General features: G+C 43.3%; 1 protein-coding gene and 1 long non-coding RNA gene across 6 annotated transcripts; one reads left to right on the forward strand and one right to left on the reverse strand.

Moving 5' to 3' along the window:
- The first annotated feature begins 4556 nt into the window (after positions 1–4556).
- FH (fumarate hydratase) lies at positions 4557–17430 on the forward strand. Of its 3 annotated transcripts, none has more exons than XM_028703708.2 (10): positions 4557–4713; positions 9744–9878; positions 10986–11096; positions 11747–11923; positions 12487–12669; positions 12893–13058; positions 13718–13921; positions 15034–15161; positions 15983–16136; positions 17235–17430. In XM_028703708.2, the coding sequence occupies exons 1-10, from the start codon at positions 4600–4602 to the stop codon at positions 17375–17377; spliced, it is 1515 nt and encodes a 504-aa protein (XP_028559541.2). In that variant the 5' UTR covers positions 4557–4599; the 3' UTR covers positions 17378–17430. The 3 variants fall into 3 exon arrangements, with proteins under 3 accessions (XP_028559541.2, XP_028559542.1, XP_077773778.1); XM_028703709.2 differs by lacking the exon at positions 4557–4713 and adding an exon at positions 8560–8640; XM_077917652.1 differs by lacking the exon at positions 4557–4713 and adding an exon at positions 9556–9574.
- Positions 14121–18997, reverse strand: LOC114582589 (uncharacterized). 3 transcript variants are annotated; one of them, XR_003703487.2, is made up of 4 exons: positions 18036–18997; positions 17746–17950; positions 16198–16244; positions 14121–14452 (listed from the first exon to the last, which is right to left on the reverse strand). It is a non-coding gene; the product is annotated as an uncharacterized LOC114582589 (long non-coding RNA). The 3 variants fall into 3 exon arrangements; XR_013390502.1 differs by having other exon boundaries at positions 14121–14425; positions 17746–18997; XR_003703486.2 differs by having other exon boundaries at positions 17746–18997.
- Positions 18998–19007: the final 10 nt, after the last annotated feature.

Here is a 19007-nt window from a genome sequence, read left to right on the forward strand (position 1 = left end):
TACAACATACAAGGAGGTGTGCTGTCTCTCTGGTATATACATCTAGGATGTACTGGAAAGCTTATCAAGCCCACTGACTGTTAGCCCTTTCTGCTGATTCGCATCATGAAAAATGGTACTGCCACACTCAGCTTTGAACACACTGCAAGTGAATATGAGGCTCTTGGTACCACACAGTTGGTGGTTTGTTACTCCTCCCTGCTGAAGGTTTTGGGCTAAAAAGAGAATGAATACCAGAAGTGAATGGCTGGCTACACAGATTATGTCTTCAGAAAAGGCTTGCAATACAGTGGTGCCTCGCAAGACGAAATTAATTCGTTCCGCGAGTTTTGTCATCTTGCGATTTTTTTCGTCTTGCGAAGCACGGTGTCGGAAAAGTTTTGGAAAAGCTTCAAAAATCACCAAAGTCTTTAAAAACCTCAAAAAAGGCTACCACACCACGTTCTATGAGTTGCTCCTCGAAGTCAAGTCGCAACTGTATTAACGGTGTTAAGAAAAAGGAAACAAACTTGCAAGACGTTTCCGTCTTGCGAAGCAAGCCCATAGGGAAAATCGTCTTGCGAAGCAGCTCAAAAAACCAAAAACCCTTTCGTCTAGCGAGTTTTTTGTCTTGCGAGGCATTCGTCTTGCGAGGTACCACTGTATTGTACCATGATGCACTACTGGCCAAAGAGAGGTTCCACACCACAAGGGCTGAGAAGAACATGTTTGACTGATTGGTTTGTTACCCTCCCAAACACACTTTCTGAGATGCTTGCTCTGGAGAGAGAAAATGCTATGTTTATAAATGGAGCATTTGCACCTAACCTTTATTTAAGCTATTTATACTGCTTAATTAAAATTCAGAGTAAGACAATACCTTTCATGAAGACTCACCAAAATTTCACACTGTAGTGAGAGTTCCCCAGAACTTTTCCATCAGGCTGGATGTTACACAATGTTGGGTTGGTGGAGAAAGAGAAAATAGCTGGCTTTATGTTTAAGTGATAAAGCTGGGAGTTCTGGCCACCCATTACCTCTGCCTTGTGGCGTCCATGTTATCCCCAATACTCCTCAACATCTACATGAAACAGCTGGGAGAAGTCATTGAATATTTGGGATGTGTTGCCATCAATATGCTCATAGCACACACCTTTACCTTTCTTTTCCACCTACAACTCCCAGGGAATCTGGGACACTTGTGAAACAGCTGAAGGACCAGGTATACATCTTGGAACTGCTCTTGAACTCACTGCTATCTGGAGAGGCGCAGGTAGGGCAATAGTCAAGAATGCAGCTCGGGCCCCATCTGGAGTGGTAGGACCTGGCCCTGGTCGCTCATGCTCTCCTTGCCTTCAGATTGGACTGCTGCAATGCCCTTTATGTGAGGCAGCCTCTGAAAGCAGCTCAGAAACTAACTGGTGAAAAATACAAGTGTTGGGATGCTAATGAGGGCCAGAAGGTTTGAACACATTTCTGTTGTTGCATTGTATTTCTAGGCCCAACTCAATGCATTAGTATTAATCTTTAAGGCCCTAAACCAGGCTTCCTCAAGCTCGGTCCTCCAGGTGTTTCTGGCCTACAACTCCCATGAACCCTAGCTTAGCAGGACCAGTGGTCAGGGATGATTGGAATTGTAGTCTCAAAACATCTGGAGGGCTAAGGTTGAGGAAGCCTGCCCTAAACAGTTTGGGACTGGGTTACCTGTTTGCTCCTTTATGACTCTCATCTCTTGCGGGTGTGCAATTAGCGCCAGTGCCTTCTGTCAAGAGTTTGGGTGTAATCATCGACGCCTCCCTTTCTATGGAGGTGCAGGCTGCAGCTTCAACAAAGGCGGCATTTTTCCATCTCTGCCACGCTAAGCAGTTGGTCCCTTACCTCTCTCACCCTGATCTCGCCACTGTGATCCATGCGACGGTCACCTCCAGGCTTGATTATTGTAATTCACTCCTTGAAGCTGACCCAGAAACTCCAGTGGGTGCAGAATGCCGCGGCGAGACTCCTTAATGGGGTCTTCGCCGCGGGATCACATTCATTCAGTGTTATACCAGCTTCACTGGCTCCCAGTGGAGTACAGGATTGGGTTTAAGGTGCTAGTTTTAACCTTTAAAGCCCTATACGGCCTAGGACCCTCGTACCTACGGGACTGCCTCTCCTGGTATGCACCCACGGAGGACCTTACGGTCTGCAAATAACAGCAGCTTGGAGATACCGGGCCCCTGAGAGATTAGGCTGGCCCGGCCTGGTGGAACGCTCTGCCACAAGAGATCAGGGCCCTGTGGGATTTGACATCTTTCCGCAGGGCCTGTAAGATGGAGTTGTTCTGCCAGGCCTTTGGTCAGGGTTCAGCCTGACTCCCCTTCTCTTTTTGTATAAGAACTAGTATGAAAGAGGCCTCCCAGCATTCTCACAGGCCCATATAAGATCAGCGTAAACAGTTGGGCCTAATGAACATTTACTGTTCCCAACCCTAATCCTGCAGAAAGCCATCTAATTAGATTTTAATTAGATCCTGGCTTATTTTTAGGAGGTAATTTTTGTTTGATTTTATACCAATGTTATATATTTGATGGAAGCCGCCCTGAGCCAGTTTTGGCCAGAGAGGGCGGGATACAAATAAAAGATGATGATGATGATGATGATGATGATGATGATGATGATTAATGTCATGTAAGATTGAGGTCCTACTTGACATGCTAGCTGGTAAGAACTGTTAGGTTCCAGTTGTTGAACACTCTTCCAGTTAACATTTGCTTGGCCCCTTCCATTCTGGCATTCGGTAAGTCCTTAAAATTATTTTTACCACTGCCCTTCCTTAAGATAGTTTTGGTAATCCAATTCAATATCTCTCATGCACCTACTTCTTGTCTGTATTTACTCTGTGCTTCAAACCCTGACTAGGGTTCTGTTGTTTCATTTCTTCCTGGATATTGGTTTGAGAGCTTGGCTCTGAAAAGCAACCAGTGGAGCAAATAAAAATAAAATTGAATTAAAACCTGTGTTGGTCTCTGCCGTAAGATGAAATATGGGAAGAGGCAGCAGACTCCCATAAGAACAGGGCTGCAAATCTGTAGTCATTTACCTGGGCATAAACCCTGTTGAACTCAATTGTGATTTCCTGCTCAAACAGGCAAATGATTGCACTGATGGTTGCTTATACAACAGCCTTTATTTTTAATTTTTATTTCATAAAATTTATACACCACTTGATTGTAAAAAACAACAACCTCAAAGCAGTTTACAAAAAGATAAATCAAGAAAAAACAATACATTAAAACATACAAAAAGTTAAAATTACTAAAACATTAAACTACACCTCAAGCATCTGGGTAGACTTGCCTAAAAACGGATGCTTTCAGCAGGTGCCAAAAAGTGTACAGCGAAGCGTACAGTGCTGGATTTCAATAGGCAGGGAGTTCCAAAGTGCAGCTGCTGCAAATGCAGAACTGGTGTTATGTGGCAGCTGCAGCAGTGCCAGTTCTGCCAATCAAAGTGGGCACGTGGGGTAAGGTAGTTGATTAACTTTAGGCATAGTGAACAAGTTACTATTTTATGCCATGTTGGGATCTGAACCCAACTACAAGTTATTTATTTATTTAATTTAGTTGCTTTATTATTATTATTTATTGAATTTCCAGAGTTCTCAGGGTGGCTTTATCTTCCCCCGGGGAACCCAATGCGATTTAACAAGCAGTTGTGAAACAGTTTCTGCATCTAGTCCTTCCCCCCCTTTAGTTACAGAAGAGAACTGGCAACAATAGTAATATAGGAAGCAAGAAAACCATAAATGGAAGGGGGATAAACCTAAACTAAATAATGGCTCTTCCTTCAAATTCAAATATAATGATACTCAGGGCGGACCACTGTTTTTGCAACAGGTGGCAGGAATTGGTAAAGGACCCCTGGATGGTTAAGTCCAGTCAAAGGTTATGGCGCTCATCTCGTTTCAGGCTGAGGGAGACGGCATTTGTCCACAGACGGCTTTCTGGGTCATGTGGCCAGCAGGACTAAGCCACTTCTGGTGCAAAGAAACACCGTGAGGGACACCAGGGCGCACGGAAACGCTGTTTACCTTCCTGCCGCAGTGGTACATCTATTTATCTACTTGCTCTGGTGTGCATTTGAACTGCTAGGTTGGCAGGAGCTGGGCAGAAGAAGGAGAGCTCACACCTGTCATGCCAACCTTCTGATCAGCTTGCCAAAGACGCTCAGTGGTTTAGACCACAGCGCCACCCCGCATCCCAAAGAAGAGTTCCCTGACTGGGAATCGAACCCCGTGCCGCAGCGGTGAGAGCGCAGAATCCTAAGCACTAGACCACCAGGGAATTTGACAGGCTGGCAGCCAGGAGGGAGCGCAGCAGAAAAGCTGCGACAGATGCTCCCGCGCCTGCTCATTGCATCGCGCAGCAGTTGTTTCATTGGCTGTCCTCGTCAAACCCCGCCCCCTTTGCTTTCTTTTTTTAAGCCCTGCTCCGTTTCCTTGATTGGCTCGCGCAGGTAGCATGGGGGGCGGGCGAAACCCTCCTTCCCTTCCCTCCCATTGGCTGCGACTCCGTCCACTCCGTCCTCCTCCCCCTCCCCCTCCTCCCTCCCGCGGCGCCTCCCTCTGCAGCCTCCGCCATGTACCGCTCGCTCCGCTCCCTCCAGCGCCTGAGTTGCGCCAGGGGCGCCGCCGTCCACGCGCGCCAGAGGGGCCCGCCGACCTGCAGCCGCCACCCGCAGCCACGGAGGATGGTGAGCTGCGCCTCCCCCCCCCCCGCTGCGCGCGCTCCATGGAAGGAGGGAGGGAGGGAGGCGCAAGGGCGTCGAGAGGTGACCTTTGCCGGTCTCCTGCGCGGCTGAGGGAAAGAGGCGGCGGAGGATCGGGCCCCTTCCCGCCTCCCGCCTGACGGGGCCTCAGGGTTCTCTTCCTCTCTCTTCACATATATAAAATTTGAAACTTCCATGGCTTTTATTATTCCTGCCCCGACCTTTTCTCCCTCCCAGGGGCTTCAGGGGGGGGGGCGGGCGGGGCTCCCCGCCATTTACCCCCCACAACAACCCTGTGAGGGAGGCCGGGCTGAGAGGAAGGCCGTGCGGGACTCCAACCCGGGTCCGCCCCCCCCCCCTGCTTCGTTCAAGCGGCGTCCTGGGCGAGGACAACATTTGGCGGCCCCTCCCTCAAATATTCCTCATTTTCGCAATAATTCATTTTGGTACAGTTGCTTTTGGAAAAGACCCTGATGTTGGGAATGATGGAGGGCACAAGGAGAAGGGGACGACAGAGGACGAGATGGTTGGACAGTGTTCTCGAAGCTACAAACATGAGTCTGACCAAACTGCGGGAGGCGGTGGGAGACAGGAGTGCCTGGCGTGCTCTGGTCCAGGGGGTCACGAAGAGGCGGACACGACTAAACGACTAAACAACAACAACAACAACAACAGTTGCTTTTTCAAACGGATCTGTTCAGTGTTGCTGTTTTGCGCCCCTTTGCCGCCCTGCGCGTGGGAACCGCCAGCAGCGTCCCAAATCCAGCGCTGCTCCCCTCCTTAGGATGCCAAGCACTCTGAATTGGGAACTGGCCCCTTAGGGAGTGGGAGGCTTGCCTGCAAGGAAAGATGAATATGAAAGAACGTTGTTTTTAAGGGCCTGCGCTGGTGGTGGCTGTTCACAACATAAAAACACAAAACTACATTACATGGTACAGTGGTACCTCGGGTTACATACGGTTCAGGTTACAGACTCCGCTAACCCAGAAATATTACCTCGGGTTAAGAACTTTGCTTCAGGATGAGAACAGAAATCGTGCTCCAGCAGCAGTGGGAGGCCCCATTAGCTAAAGTGGTGCTTCAGGTTAAGAACAGTTTCAGGTTAAGAACGGACCTCCAGAAGGAATTAAGTTCTTAACCCGAGGTACCACTGTATTTGTAACCTTTGTTTCTTAGGGAATGTGAGTGGGATTGGGCTGCATGAGTGTGAGCTGCTTCAAGTCTCACTTCATCCCACTACTACAAGAATATTTCTGGTGGTTGCTGGACCAAAGCGTGCATCACCCTCAACCTTTAGCCATGCTGGCGGTTGCAGGCAGGTCACCTGCTCCTGCACCTGCTGCTTTGGGGCTGCTGCTCCTTCCCCTGCTGTGAAGTTCTTCCAGGCACAAACCTCTGTTGTCCCTTGGCCCCAAGGCTGGTGGTTCACCCAAGTGAACTGTGACATTATTCTGGCCAGGAATGCAGTAGGGGTATGAGCTCCCTTAAAAAGCTGAGTATTCTGTACCCCCTTAAAAAGATACAGAAGCTCTGATTTTCCTCCCCTCCTCCCTATTTGTGGGGATTTCTTCTGGTCACCTTCTGTGTTAATGGTAATGTTATAGTTGCCTCTGAGCAACTTAACCTGAAGTAGGGTGAGCCCCTTAGGTGGTAGAACTAGGAAAAGTTCACTACTGTATATTAATATTCTGATATTTTATTTTATTAAAAACCAATTTAGTAAAGTACAGTTGTATTTATTTAATAATACTTATATTTTAAGATGATTTTAAGATTAAGATTTTAAGACCATACATGGAATGAATTTTAAGGAAATGAAGCATAGAAAATTTAATATTCTGCTTTTAAGCAGAGCAGTGCATTCAATTTTTTTACAATAATCTAAAAAAGTTAACTACAGCTTTGAAACTGCCCAGTTTGAATGGGATTGTATCCATTCATTGTGTTATGAATTAATTTTTGAAGTGACGTATTTCTGAAAATTGATTCCCCCCCCCCGCCCGCCCGCCCGCCCGCCACACAAGGTTTTCTACACTACATCACTGGGGACTGATAAGGCTAAATTTCGCTTCTTGGCCACTGTTGCTCCAAGCCAACTGTCAAATGAAATAACAATTTTCATCAGTCCATCAGCATTTAATTCTTTTTGGCTATTTGTTTAGGCTGTGCATGCATACAGTTGTAGGTGAGCACTTCCTGATAACTGTCCAGCAATAACATGTAACAATAACAATAACAAATGCAGCAGTTGTTCCAGCGACTGAGTGACAGATCACACTAGTTCTTGACGTTTATTGAACATTATTTTCTGAGGGAGAGTTAGAAACTCATTGCAGCATAACATTCTGATCTTCTAAGCTAAATAGGCTACTTAAGATGCTATTTTAAAAATCCCTTTATATTAACTTGGTTGTAAGAAATGGAGTCTTTTGAAAGTAATTCTCCAATCTCTGACACAATCACTCTGGACAAGTCTGTGGCTTGTGTCTCTTCCCTTTTCTTGATGTCTCTCCCCCACCCCAACACACATTCCCATGACTTAGTAATAGTGTGACATTTTCCCAAGGTTTCTGAAATAACAATATTGCATATAGAAATGTGCCTTAAAACTGTGTGACTTTATAGCAGTGTTGAAGATATATCACTAAATATATGCTATGACACATTTACTATGGCTTAATACCGTATTTTTTACCCTATAGGACGCACTTTTTCCCCTCCAAAAATGAAGGGGAAATGTGTGTGCGTCCTATGGGGCGAATGCAGGCTTTCGCTGAAGCCTGGAGAGCGAGAGGCGTCGGTGCGCACCAACCCCTCTCGCTCTCCAGGCTTCAGGAAGCTATCCGCAAGCCTTGGGAGCCCGGCGGGAGTGCCCGCTGGGCTCCCAAGGCTTGAGGGCAGCAGCCTGTTCTGGGGGCTGGGGAATAATTTTTTTTATTTCCCCCCCAAAAAACGAGGTGCGCCCTATGGGCCAGTGCGCCCTATAGGGCGAAAGATGCAGTATATTGAACATATATGATGAGTATTCTGTCACTACTATTCTGTTTCTTTAAAGCTAAGCTATATATCATAAATGAGCCAGAGATAACTCTTCCTTTGTTTGCAGTAAGAGGTCTGTTTCTCACTATCTGATACTAGTCCAATATTGATTGATATTTTTATTGTAGAGCAGTGAGAAAAATTATCATTTCCCAAAAAATAATGATTCAAAATCCTGCTAATTATTATTATTTAATTACAGTGGTACCTCGGGTTAAGTACTTAATTCGTTCTGGAGGTCCGTTCTTAACCTCAAACTGTACTTAACCTGAAGCACCACTTTAACTAATGGGGCCTTCTGTTGCTGCCGCGCTGCCGGAGCACAATTTCTGTTCTCATCCTGAAGCAAAGTTCTTAACCTGAGGTACTATTTCTGGGTTAGTGGAGTCTGTATCCTGAAGCGTATGTAACCTGAGGTACCACTGTATTTGAAAGCTAAGCTTACAACAATTGAGTTTTCCAATAAACCTTGCTAATCTCATGTAATTTGTGATGCAATCTTTTACGTCACAACAGTTAATATTTAAAAGGCAAAAGTACAAATATGGTTAAGTTGTTTGACCTCTGAACTGTATCTTGGCAAAAAGGCACAATGGAGAAACATGTCTGTTTGGTATTGTTATCTGAGTTTGAGAACAGCAAATTGTAAGAACTTCATAGTAAAATCTGTGGCTGAGAGGTAAAACAGTTCTACAGACCTATATGCATGATCAGTTGTTCCTGTGAAAGTGTGTACTACTTGAGATAACCTGATCAGAATGGTCCATCCCAAAGACTGGTGGATCCAGCTGAATTTTGGACATCTCTATGGAATTTCTCTTCTTGTCATGCTTTCGACTTGTTCAACCTGAGAAATGTGGACAGGATTTCTGGGTATGTGTTGTTGATCACATGCTTTGCTTGAGCTTTCCTATCCTGCCTAACTAAAATGAGTAGAGTGGAGCAGGATGTCTAGGCAGCGGAAATGATGCAAACCTTATTAAGTAACACAGATCCCCGGGAAGAGAGATTGAGCTGTAGCTCTGTGTAGGGAATAGTGCTCTCCTAACAGCTCTCTGTTCTTGTTTTGTTTGTGGTCAAGGACAGTTTTTAACTCTTTCATTTGTATAGTTGTAAATTTTCAGAACATATTTTGTATAGCCAGCCAGCCAGCCAGCTATATCTGTATCCTACTGTATTTGATTCCTTTGCTATGGTTTGTGGCTGACGCAAATAAAGATTTTATCTGTCTCTCTGCACACTTAACAAAGTACATTTCCCAGGAATCAAAATTATTTGGGGGAAAGCCATGAAGGTTTAAAGTGATATGATACTGCTTTAAATTAGAGCAGGTGTGGCCTGCATATCATTAAATTAAAAAAAATATATTTCTGAAGACTGAAAGAAAAATGTGCCCCACTTTCAAGGCTGTCTCCTGTACATAAGATTCTGTTACTGCTCAATTATTGTTCAAGCAGAATCACATTACTAGACATATTTTTTGGCAGAAATAAAATGTTCTAACGGTGAACTTTTCCATTACCTGGCTAGGATCCATAGAATTGTTTATGCAAGGCCCTTGCTCTTCTGTCCTAGAATAATTTGAACCTTTTGAACCCATGATATAATCACCAACTACTTCTGAACCTCCCATCAGTTTCAAAATCAGATTCCCATGCAGCTGGGGAGGGTGCTTTTGGACTTTACATCTAAGTACTTCCCTATTGGGCTCAGGAAACTAGTTTGATCACAGTACTCTGGCTCCTAGCAGCAGAAGTTTTCTTTTTGGTTCTGCTTCTGCCCATTGGTCCACAGAATTTGAACCATGGTGTGTATTACGGCCCTGGTGCCTTTTCTGATAAGATACTTTTAAAAACAGTAACTTTCTGGCATTCTGTGCTAACATTTAAGTGTTTCTATTGTGTATATATATATATATATTATTTACTAGGAGAGCGGTCTCTTCATTTTAACTCTTGATTTTTTTCCTTCCTCAGGCCAGTCAGGACTCATTTAGAATAGAATATGATACCTTTGGTGAACTCAAAGTTCCAAATGACAAGTATTACGGTGCACAGACTGTGAGATCCACAATGAATTTTAAGATTGGTGGAGCAACAGAACGGATGCCAGTGAGTAATTCAAAGTTGAATTTATTCTCTACAACAGGCGTGGGAGAGTCTCCGGCATGGGTCCCAACTTGGCTGGTGAGGCCATTTCCCCCTAACAATTCTCTCCTGCCCCACACCTAACATTATATGTGACATCAGGAGTGGGGCAGGTAGAAATGCCACTGTCAAGGTACAATTAGGTGCCATAAAGTGCTTCCAATTGTTGCTTGGCAAAGGAGACTTGCTGTCAGTGCCGACCAGCCGATTGGCACTTTCAGGAAGCTGGTTGCTACTGGCTACACTATGAAGTTCACCACTGAGAACTTCATAGCATGCCTGATCACTGTGAGCTTCCTGTAAGAAGAGAAGAAGATGAGTTTGGATTTGATGTCCTGCTTTATCATTACCCTAAGGAGTCTCAAAGCGGCTAACAATCTCCTTTCCCTTCCTCCCCCACAACAAACACTCTGTGAGGTGAGGCTGAGAGACTTCAGAGAAGTGTGACTAGCCCAAGGTCACCCAGCAGCTGCATGTGGAGGAGCAGGGATGCGAACCCGGTTCACCAGATTACGAGTCTACCGCTCTTAACCACTGCACCACACTGGCTCTCCACACTGTAAGCACTCAACAGGTTATCGGTGTTCTCAGGAAGCTCACTGGGATCTGCACTTGCATCGCTACTGTAAGCACAAGGGGAAGCACCTGACATCATTATGATATCAGATGATTGGCATGTGGTATACCCTGGCCAGCTGTCATAATCATCTGTGAGCTGTCAATCCTGTTTCTTGCCAGTGCTCTAAAAGCAAGCTTGCTGTCTCGTGCAGATATAATATCACTTAGAACTGAAAGAGGTTGATTTTTGACAAAAATCTACTATTTTGAAAGTTGAGACTGATGGGGGAATGTGTTGCCCTAGTATGTTTTCGTACTGGTTAATAATGTGTTTTTGATTCACACATAACTGCAACAATTTTTGGTCCCATCAACAGAGTACAATGTGGGAAGGGATAAGAATGCCTGGCTGTATCAATTGGGCTTGTTTAGAAGGAAATAATGCAAGTAAAATGGCTTCCTCTATTTTATGTGCATGTACAATATCACCATTCTTATTTTTTAAAATCTTAGGTCCAAGTAATAAGAGCTTTTGGTATCCTAAAGCGAGCAGCTGCTGAAGTAAATCAGGATTATGGCCTGGAGCCAAAGATTGCCAATGCCATTGTGAAGGCAGCAGATGAGGTAATATTTTAATATAAAAGCTCTGCACAATTGAACCAGGATTGATGTACTGAATTCTTTGCAGATATTTTCTTGTCTTCTCAAAATGATAATACCTTCATCAGCCTGAGATGCAAATAATGTTCCCATTGGTCAGAATGTTTGGTGCTGCCCAATGTCAGTTGCATGATACTTGTCACAGACACTATGCAAAGTGGCAAAGAGTGAGGCAGGCTCCTTGAAACAGCTTCGTAACTAGTTAAAAAACTCTTGTCAGGCTCCTTCCAGTATCATTGTTTCATGTAAGCATTCTTTGTGGTAGTGTTTAAATTTTTTTTTGACTAGTACTTTCCTTATGCTAAAATTAGTCTGAAACAGTTAACACAGCAGAAAAACCTATCTAGATTGGATCATTCTTCTCATCCTGCTTTATTTAAGATATTTTGCAGAGGTATGTGATGATATAAGGTTTGCATGACTCCTTTGAGGAAGAAGCATGTAGTGTGGTGTAAACACACCTCATCACAGAAACTGAATGGATTTTAAACCTAGAGCTTTAAAGGTTATTTAGTGTCTGTTCAATGTTATCTCATTTAGTAGTTCAGTAGTGTTTCATATAAATTGATGGCACTGTGAAACAATGTGTAACAATGATAAATGTGTTTTTGTAGGTATCTGAAGGTAAATTGAACGATCATTTCCCTCTAGTGGTGTGGCAAACTGGATCTGGAACACAGACGAACATGAATGTTAATGAAGTCATCAGTAATAGAGCCATTGAGATACTGGGAGGTAAACTGGGGAGCAAGGACCCAGTGCATCCGAACGACCATGTTAATAAAAGCCAGGTCACTATGTGCTCCTTCCAAATATTCTTGCTGTGTATTTACATTACATATTATCTACTAAAAGGTCAAAATATTTATTTATCAAATGGGTTTTGTTTGATTAGGTGCAAGGTGTTTCAAAGGGGGGAAATATCACTTCAGTTGTTGGCATACTGCCTACGACCAAAACATTCTTGAACAAAAATAAACTATGAAATGTGGCATCTGATCTTTAAAACTTATCAGATGATTATTTGCTTGGGATGCTGAATTGCTCTTTGTGTTGCTGCGTATAAACAGTGATAAGGGAATCACTAATTGATTGCTACATCCGAATGTCACATACCGTGTGTATATAAAATCATCCCCTTTTTACCTATATGGAATTTCTTTCCATTAATTGACCTATACTGTGTCAAGCTTGGGACTCTTACGATTTGTTTTCCTGATTTTGGCATCATAAATAGGAGGAAGTGTCCTTTTTACATGCTTTCGAGTGTTTTCCTACATTGAGCAGTCTAGGAACAGATAAATAGTAAAAGAGATGTTCAGATAACAAGCATCATGTGTTTGCATCTTCTCAGAGCTCAAATGACACGTTTCCAACAGCAATGCACATTGCTGCTGCACAAGAAGTTCATGAAGTGCTGTTGCCGGGGCTGCAGAAGCTTCAGGATGCCCTTGATGCCAAGTCAAAAGAATTTTCCAAAATTATTAAAATTGGGCGTACTCATACACAGGATGCAGTTCCCCTTACCCTTGGGCAGGTAAAAAAACATTTTGACAGTTTAATATTGTATGAAAGTTCTATTTTTCTCTTGGAAGGAGAGGGGGGACTCATTGCAAACATTAACTTTGTTTCCAGTCAAAAGGCATATCTTTGACTAGTGATAAGTGGCTCATTTATGTTAAATTCTCACATGGAATGAGAATAATCTGGACAATAATATGATCTTGTTTGGCTATCCCTCTTTTTTTTCTCCTTTGAAGGAATTCAGTGCTTACGTGCAACAAGTCAAATATGGAATCACTAGGATCAAATCAGCCATGCCAAGGGTCTATGAGCTGGCAGCTGGTGGCACTGCTGTTGGCACAGGACTGAATACAAGAATTGGTTTCGCTGAGAAGGTGGCTGCTAAGGTGGCTGCACTTACAAGTAAGGGAGGACATGAAGGAAACTTCTGATAGCCTCTTAGAGAATTGAAATATAATTGTCAGAGGAAACAAAGCAAAAGAAATGGGACAGTAATTGCCTTTTCTAGAAAGAAAATATCCTGCTATATTCTGTAGGCCCTTCTCTCCATGTTTCATCTACCTAAGCTTATTTGTACATTGGAGTTCTGCTGTACCAAAGGCAGCTGATGACTGGATTTATCAGCCTGCTATTTCCTGCATCAACAAGGTTATGAACAGATAAAGCTTGAACTATATTCTTCAAATCCAAAAGATTTTTAACTGCTGGGGAGGGCATAGGAGCATTGGGATCTTGAAGCACTGGAGGGTAATGGTCTAATTGTAGCAATACCTTCTTAACACCCCGGTTTCCAGCATTAGATTTAATGTAGGTAATTAGATATTTTGTATTTAATAAACTGTTTTCTTTTGCCCATTAATTTTTAGCCTGGCAGCCCTTGCAGATAAGAGTACCTAACTTTGTTTATAGATATCTGCCCAGAGCTGATATTAACGTGAACGGTCGATATAAAATGTTTTTTGTTTTTTAAGAGTACTTGAGCTATCTGTATGTGCATCAAATGCAAGAGTCGATGGATGGGATGCTCATGTATATATATATATATATCATTCTTTCATTAGACTTGCCCTTCATTACTGCTCCAAACAAATTTGAAGCCCTTGCTGCTCATGATGCCCTGGTTGAACTGAGTGGGGCAATGAATACCGTGGCTTGCAGCCTGATGAAGATAGCTAATGACATCCGTTTCCTGGGTTCTGGACCTCGATCTGGTTTGGGGGAGCTAATCTTGCCTGAAAATGAACCTGGAAGCAGTATTATGCCAGGTACAATGTGGTTTTTGTTAATTTTGTGTTAATAAGTAATGAGCTAGCATCTTTGACCATACATTTTAACATACAACTTTACGTATTTTTCAGTTTTTGCCTTCAAATATATATGTAAGCAGTACTGTTTTTTGCTGCCAATGTATGTGTCAGGGATGATATGTGGGTGGTAGCCGAGATAACAACCTGGGACTCCAGCCAGCTTTTACAAGATTTATTAAGTCCAAAAACTATGTACAGTCCAGAGCTCTTAAAAGCATGTCTTCCTCAGTCGCTATCAGATGCCGGAAGTGGCTCTTGTCTTTTCCGTTTCCGTTTCCGTTTCCACTTTTCCTCCTCTCCCTACATAAAAATCCAAGCTTTGGAGGCTGTTCCTTTCACTCTGTTTCCGTGTTTCCTGACAGCTCCTCCTCCTCTTCTCTCTCGGAGGAGGTGCAGCTGCTCATTAAAGGAGGCGGCTCCCTGTACATTCCAATCTCTTCCCCCTTCTCAGCCAACAGATCCCTGACAGTATGAAAACAGGGTGGCCGTCTGTACTGACACAAAAAATTATATAGAACTTTTGCTCTTGAATATCAAGATCATTTGGAAAAACTGTGGCAACAGATTATTCATGAGTAGTAGATGATATTATTGTGTCTTCAATAATTCTGGCAGATGTTCCAACATTTAGAACCATATCAGGTTTGTATTTTTGCACAATTTATTCTAGTTGCTAACATAACTTGCATGTTGCATAAATTGCTTGTATTTTTAGTGAATTCAAGTGAGGACTGATTTACATTTGGCAGACACACAGTATTTTATCTTACGGTAATTGTTTTTCTCAAATTATTGCTGTAATTAGATCTGCCTTTGAAACCATGCCATTTGGAGCTATTTGCTTTCAGTAGAATCTTCCATGTTCTATCATCTACATAAATGTGCCCCAGGTTCTGTATGATCACATCCAGGGTTGGGGTTTTTTTGGGTACTATTTCTTTTAAATAATACTTTAGTAGCTCATTTGTAAGAGTTCCCTTTAAGAGAAGAAATGAATGGTTTTTTAAAAGTTGGAGAGATACTAATTTGAGGTCTTTTTCTTCTCTTCTCTCCCCCCCTGCTTTTTACAGGAAAAGTGAATCCTACTCAGTGTGAGGCCATAACCATGGTGGCAGCTCAGGTGATGGGGAATCATGTTGCTGTTACAGTAGGAGGCAGCTGTGGCCACTTTGAGCTGAACGTCTTTAAACCCATGATTGTACGTTTGAAGTTCTAATTACATGATATTTTAGTGCATGGTTAGAGGGGCTTCGTAATTGTATTGAGTGGATAATTGAGTTTTGCTGGAGTCGCATCTTATGCACAAGCTCATTTTAATTTTGGGCCCGAGCATTGCATTACAGGAATGGCTAGCCTGAAAGCCTTATCTTACCATTTAAAAGAAATGTTTGGCTACTTCCATAGGATCCCCATGCCTGCATTGTTGACTTCCTCCCCTCCCAATCTTCCTTGGTTCTAATGTGTGGATGGGTGGAAATGACCGCAGGCTATATGGATGTGGAAAGGGGGTCTTTCTTGTTGAACAAGTCTTAGATCTAGTGAATTCAAGGCCTCCCCTGCCACATCCCCACAACTTCCCATGTTGGAACGTAATGCCAGCTACTGCCAGAGGAAAGCCCTATTGGCACATGCCCACTGAGCTTTCCACAGGCGGGGGGGGGGGGGATTTCTGCAGTAATGGCTGTGCTATGGGAGGGACACTTCCATGCAATCCTAACCCCTTTCAACTCTGTGGATCTGGGAGCTAGGGTTGTTCCAAAAAACTTATGTACGTAAGAATTTTAAACTTGGTTATTATTTTGTCAAGCTGTAATTCTGGAGTCCTTGTCAAAAAAACCACAAACCAGTTGCTTTACTATAGGCTTCTTAAAATATCAGCTACTGAGATTCCATATCCAGTTGTGTTAAAAGGGTTAAATATTGCCATCTTGACTTTTATTGAACAGAAAGTGAAAATGTTGTATAACAGCTAGTCTTCTAAATCAGTGATTTTTAATTGTATTTTAATATTTCATTTAGATTAAAAATGTGCTACACTCTGCACGGCTCTTAGGAGATGCCTCTGTTTCTTTCACTGACAACTGCGTGATTGGAATACAAGCCAACACAGAGAGGATCAACAAACTAATGAGTGAGTCGCTCATGCTGGTGACTGCCCTTAATCCCCACATAGGTAAGTGTCTAACACATGCCAGTCTTGACTCATGAGAAGTGCTTAAAATGAATCTAGTTACCTTCTTGAGCAGATTTCCAGAAACCTGGAATGCTGGCCTTGGTACGTCTGTAAGGGAAGGAGGGTAGGTTATGGTCCAGTGGGAAATGTAAAGACTACACATAGAAATGTCATAAAAGGGGGAAGAGCATTAATTGTGCCAAGCTTCCCAGAGCTTTAGTTAACACAACTGTTTCACTATTTGAATTCTAATCTAACACCCAGATACTGATTGCAAAAAAGGAGAGGAACATAACAGTGTGCTGGCCTGGAACATGAGAAGCTGCCATATAGCTAGTCAGACCTTCAGTCCATCTAGTTCAGTAATGGGCTACCCTGACTGGCAGTGGCTGACTGAACCTGCATGAAGCTGATGCTCCACTGCTGAGCTATGACAGCTATTCTTGCTTAGAAGTAGCTGCAACATTAATATACAGTACTTTGTAATTGGTGTGATGTTGACTGCTCAGAGACAATCTTCTTTGGAGTGGAGGCCCAAATGAATGTATTGATAAAGGGCTGTCACTGAAATAGCAACGATGTCTCAGGCTCTCTCCTCTTCCACTAGGGATTCAGTGTGCAGTGTAGATGTCATTATGCTACAGGTTTCATTGTCTGCATTTTCATGAGCAGCATTCACATGCTCCCAAGGACACATAGTACAGTGGTACCTCTGGATACGAACGCTTCTGGTTGTGCACGCATCAGGTTATGAGCTGCACTAACCCGGAAGTAGTTGCTCCCAGATGCAAACTTTGCCCTGGGATGCAAGTGGAAATTGCATGCTGGAGGCGCACATGCAGCAGGAGGCACGCTTTCGCTAATGGCACCTCATGTTAAGAACAGTTTCAGGATAAGAACGGACCTCTGGAACAAATTAAGTTCGTAACCAGAGGTACCACTGTAGTAGCAGTTACTGTTAAGTTTAGAAAGCAGGTAACTTCGTTTGGTTTCTCATTGACCTAAAAATTATCTCATGACTTTTCCTTTTACATTATGTGTGTAAAGACTGTTCATTAAACATAATAAATGGAACTGACTGACTGACTTTTACATTAGGCTATGACAAGGCAGCAAAGATTGCCAAAACGGCACATAAAGAAGGGTCAACACTAAAAGAAACTGCTATCAAGCTCGGATTTCTAACATCAGAACAATTTGATCAGTGGGTAAAGCCAGAAGATATGTTGGGTCCTAAGTAACTGTGACAAATGTAGTAGAAACAGAAAATAAATAAATTGTATAAAGTAAACAATTTTATCATCTGTTTCTGTTATGAAACCAGTTGCATTTTGTCTCTGAAGTGGTAGGTATATAACTTTGTATGTACTTCAAATATCCTGGTGAAAATGCATCTTGTTTACAGACAGCAGTGTTTTTAAAACGGTCCCTCAAATTATTGCGAAGCTGAATTTATAGGGCTGTTTGTATTCATAAAATCAATAACATGTTAAAGTCAACATGTCTTTACTAAAAATATACACATTCATAAGCACCAGCACACAGCGGCAGTTAAGCACAGTGGAGGTTAAAACAGACACTCCTTAAAAAGCTGAATGATGTCCCTTACCCTTAGACAGACACCAACACTGTATAGCTTTGCTTTATCCTGAAACAAGTGTTGGTGCCTGATGAACCCATAAAGAGAGGGCATTCCACAAATGGGGCACCACCACAGAGAAGGCTCTTATCCTGCATCATTGTTATAAATGAACTTCATCTGCATAGAACTCAGAAGAGCTGCCGCCTCCTTCTCCAGGTTTGTAGCTGAACTTCTACAATCAAGAGAGATAACAATGTAAAGATGCACTAGAAACCTGAATTGTATTTCATGTTTGCTGCAAGACATGATTAGCCAACCTGTGCTTTTGTTACTCATCTGCAGGACAATTACTCCATCACTGTGGGGGAGAAAGAGTGATCTCTTGGAAGACGGTGGTGGTGGTAGGGAATACAATATTGGGAGAAGAACAGCACAATACAAAGCAGGTGGCAAGGGCCGCTCTGAATATCTGCAAAGCTCCACTGCAGCATTGTGACAGCATACAAACTGCTTGATTCTGCTCCAATCTCTGGCAGCCATTTTGTGACTGGCGCCCACAGCTTTTTCAAATCCTGTAACACACCCACTGTTGAAAAAGACTGGTTTACTCCCTGTGACAAAGAGGCATATTAAACATTATTTGTGGAGAGAGTGGTTAGGAAAAGCCTCAACATAATACAAGCAAAGCTCGTCCCAAGAGGCTGAGAGAGAGGATTTGGGACAGACACAAACTAGTCTGCTTGAGAGCCAGGGTGCCGCAATGCTTAAAGTGTCCAGCTCTGGCCTAGGGGAGACCAGGGTTCGAATCCCCACACACACTGGGCCATCGTTAAGTTCACTGGTTTTGCCCTTAGGCCACGGTCGCTTCCTTTTCTCAGCCTAACCTACCTCACAGGGTTGTTGTGGAGGATTAAATGAGAAGGAAGGGGGGCAGAGAGAACCTTGAGCTCCTTGAAGAAAAATAGGCGGGATATCTTAATGCAATAAATGATATTAACAACAACATTCCTCGATCATTGCCAAACAGTCTCTCCCCCTTCCTCAGGTCGGATTCCCATAACAGGACTTATTCGTGTCCCACCCATGGTATTTCAATAAGGCACAACATTCTAGGGCTGTACAAGCAAACGGCAACAATAAACAAACAGTAAATAAATAAGGCATATATAGCGAATAATGTAAACAGAGGACCCGCCCTCCGAGCCCCTTCCCCCGAGGGCAGGGCGGGCGCGTCGCTTCGCCTGCGCGAGGCTCCTTCCTTCCGCCTTAAGGCGTCGCTTTCGGTGACG

Source organism: Podarcis muralis, chromosome 13 (genome assembly GCF_964188315.1).
Source record: "Podarcis muralis chromosome 13, rPodMur119.hap1.1, whole genome shotgun sequence".
NCBI classification, from domain to species: Eukaryota; Metazoa; Chordata; class Lepidosauria; order Squamata; family Lacertidae; genus Podarcis; species Podarcis muralis.

Excerpts from the sequence above, each read along its gene's own strand:
- FH (XM_028703708.2), top strand. The coding sequence starts at position 4,600 with ATGTACCGCTCGCTCCGCTCCCTCCAGCGCCTGAGTTGCGCCAGGGGC. Across the intron at positions 11,924-12,486 it reads ACCATGTTAATAAAAGCCAG|AGCTCAAATGACACGTTTCC; the intron begins GTCACTATGTGC and ends GCATCTTCTCAG. Across the intron at positions 12,670-12,892 it reads TTCCCCTTACCCTTGGGCAG|GAATTCAGTGCTTACGTGCA; the intron begins GTAAAAAAACAT and ends TCTCCTTTGAAG.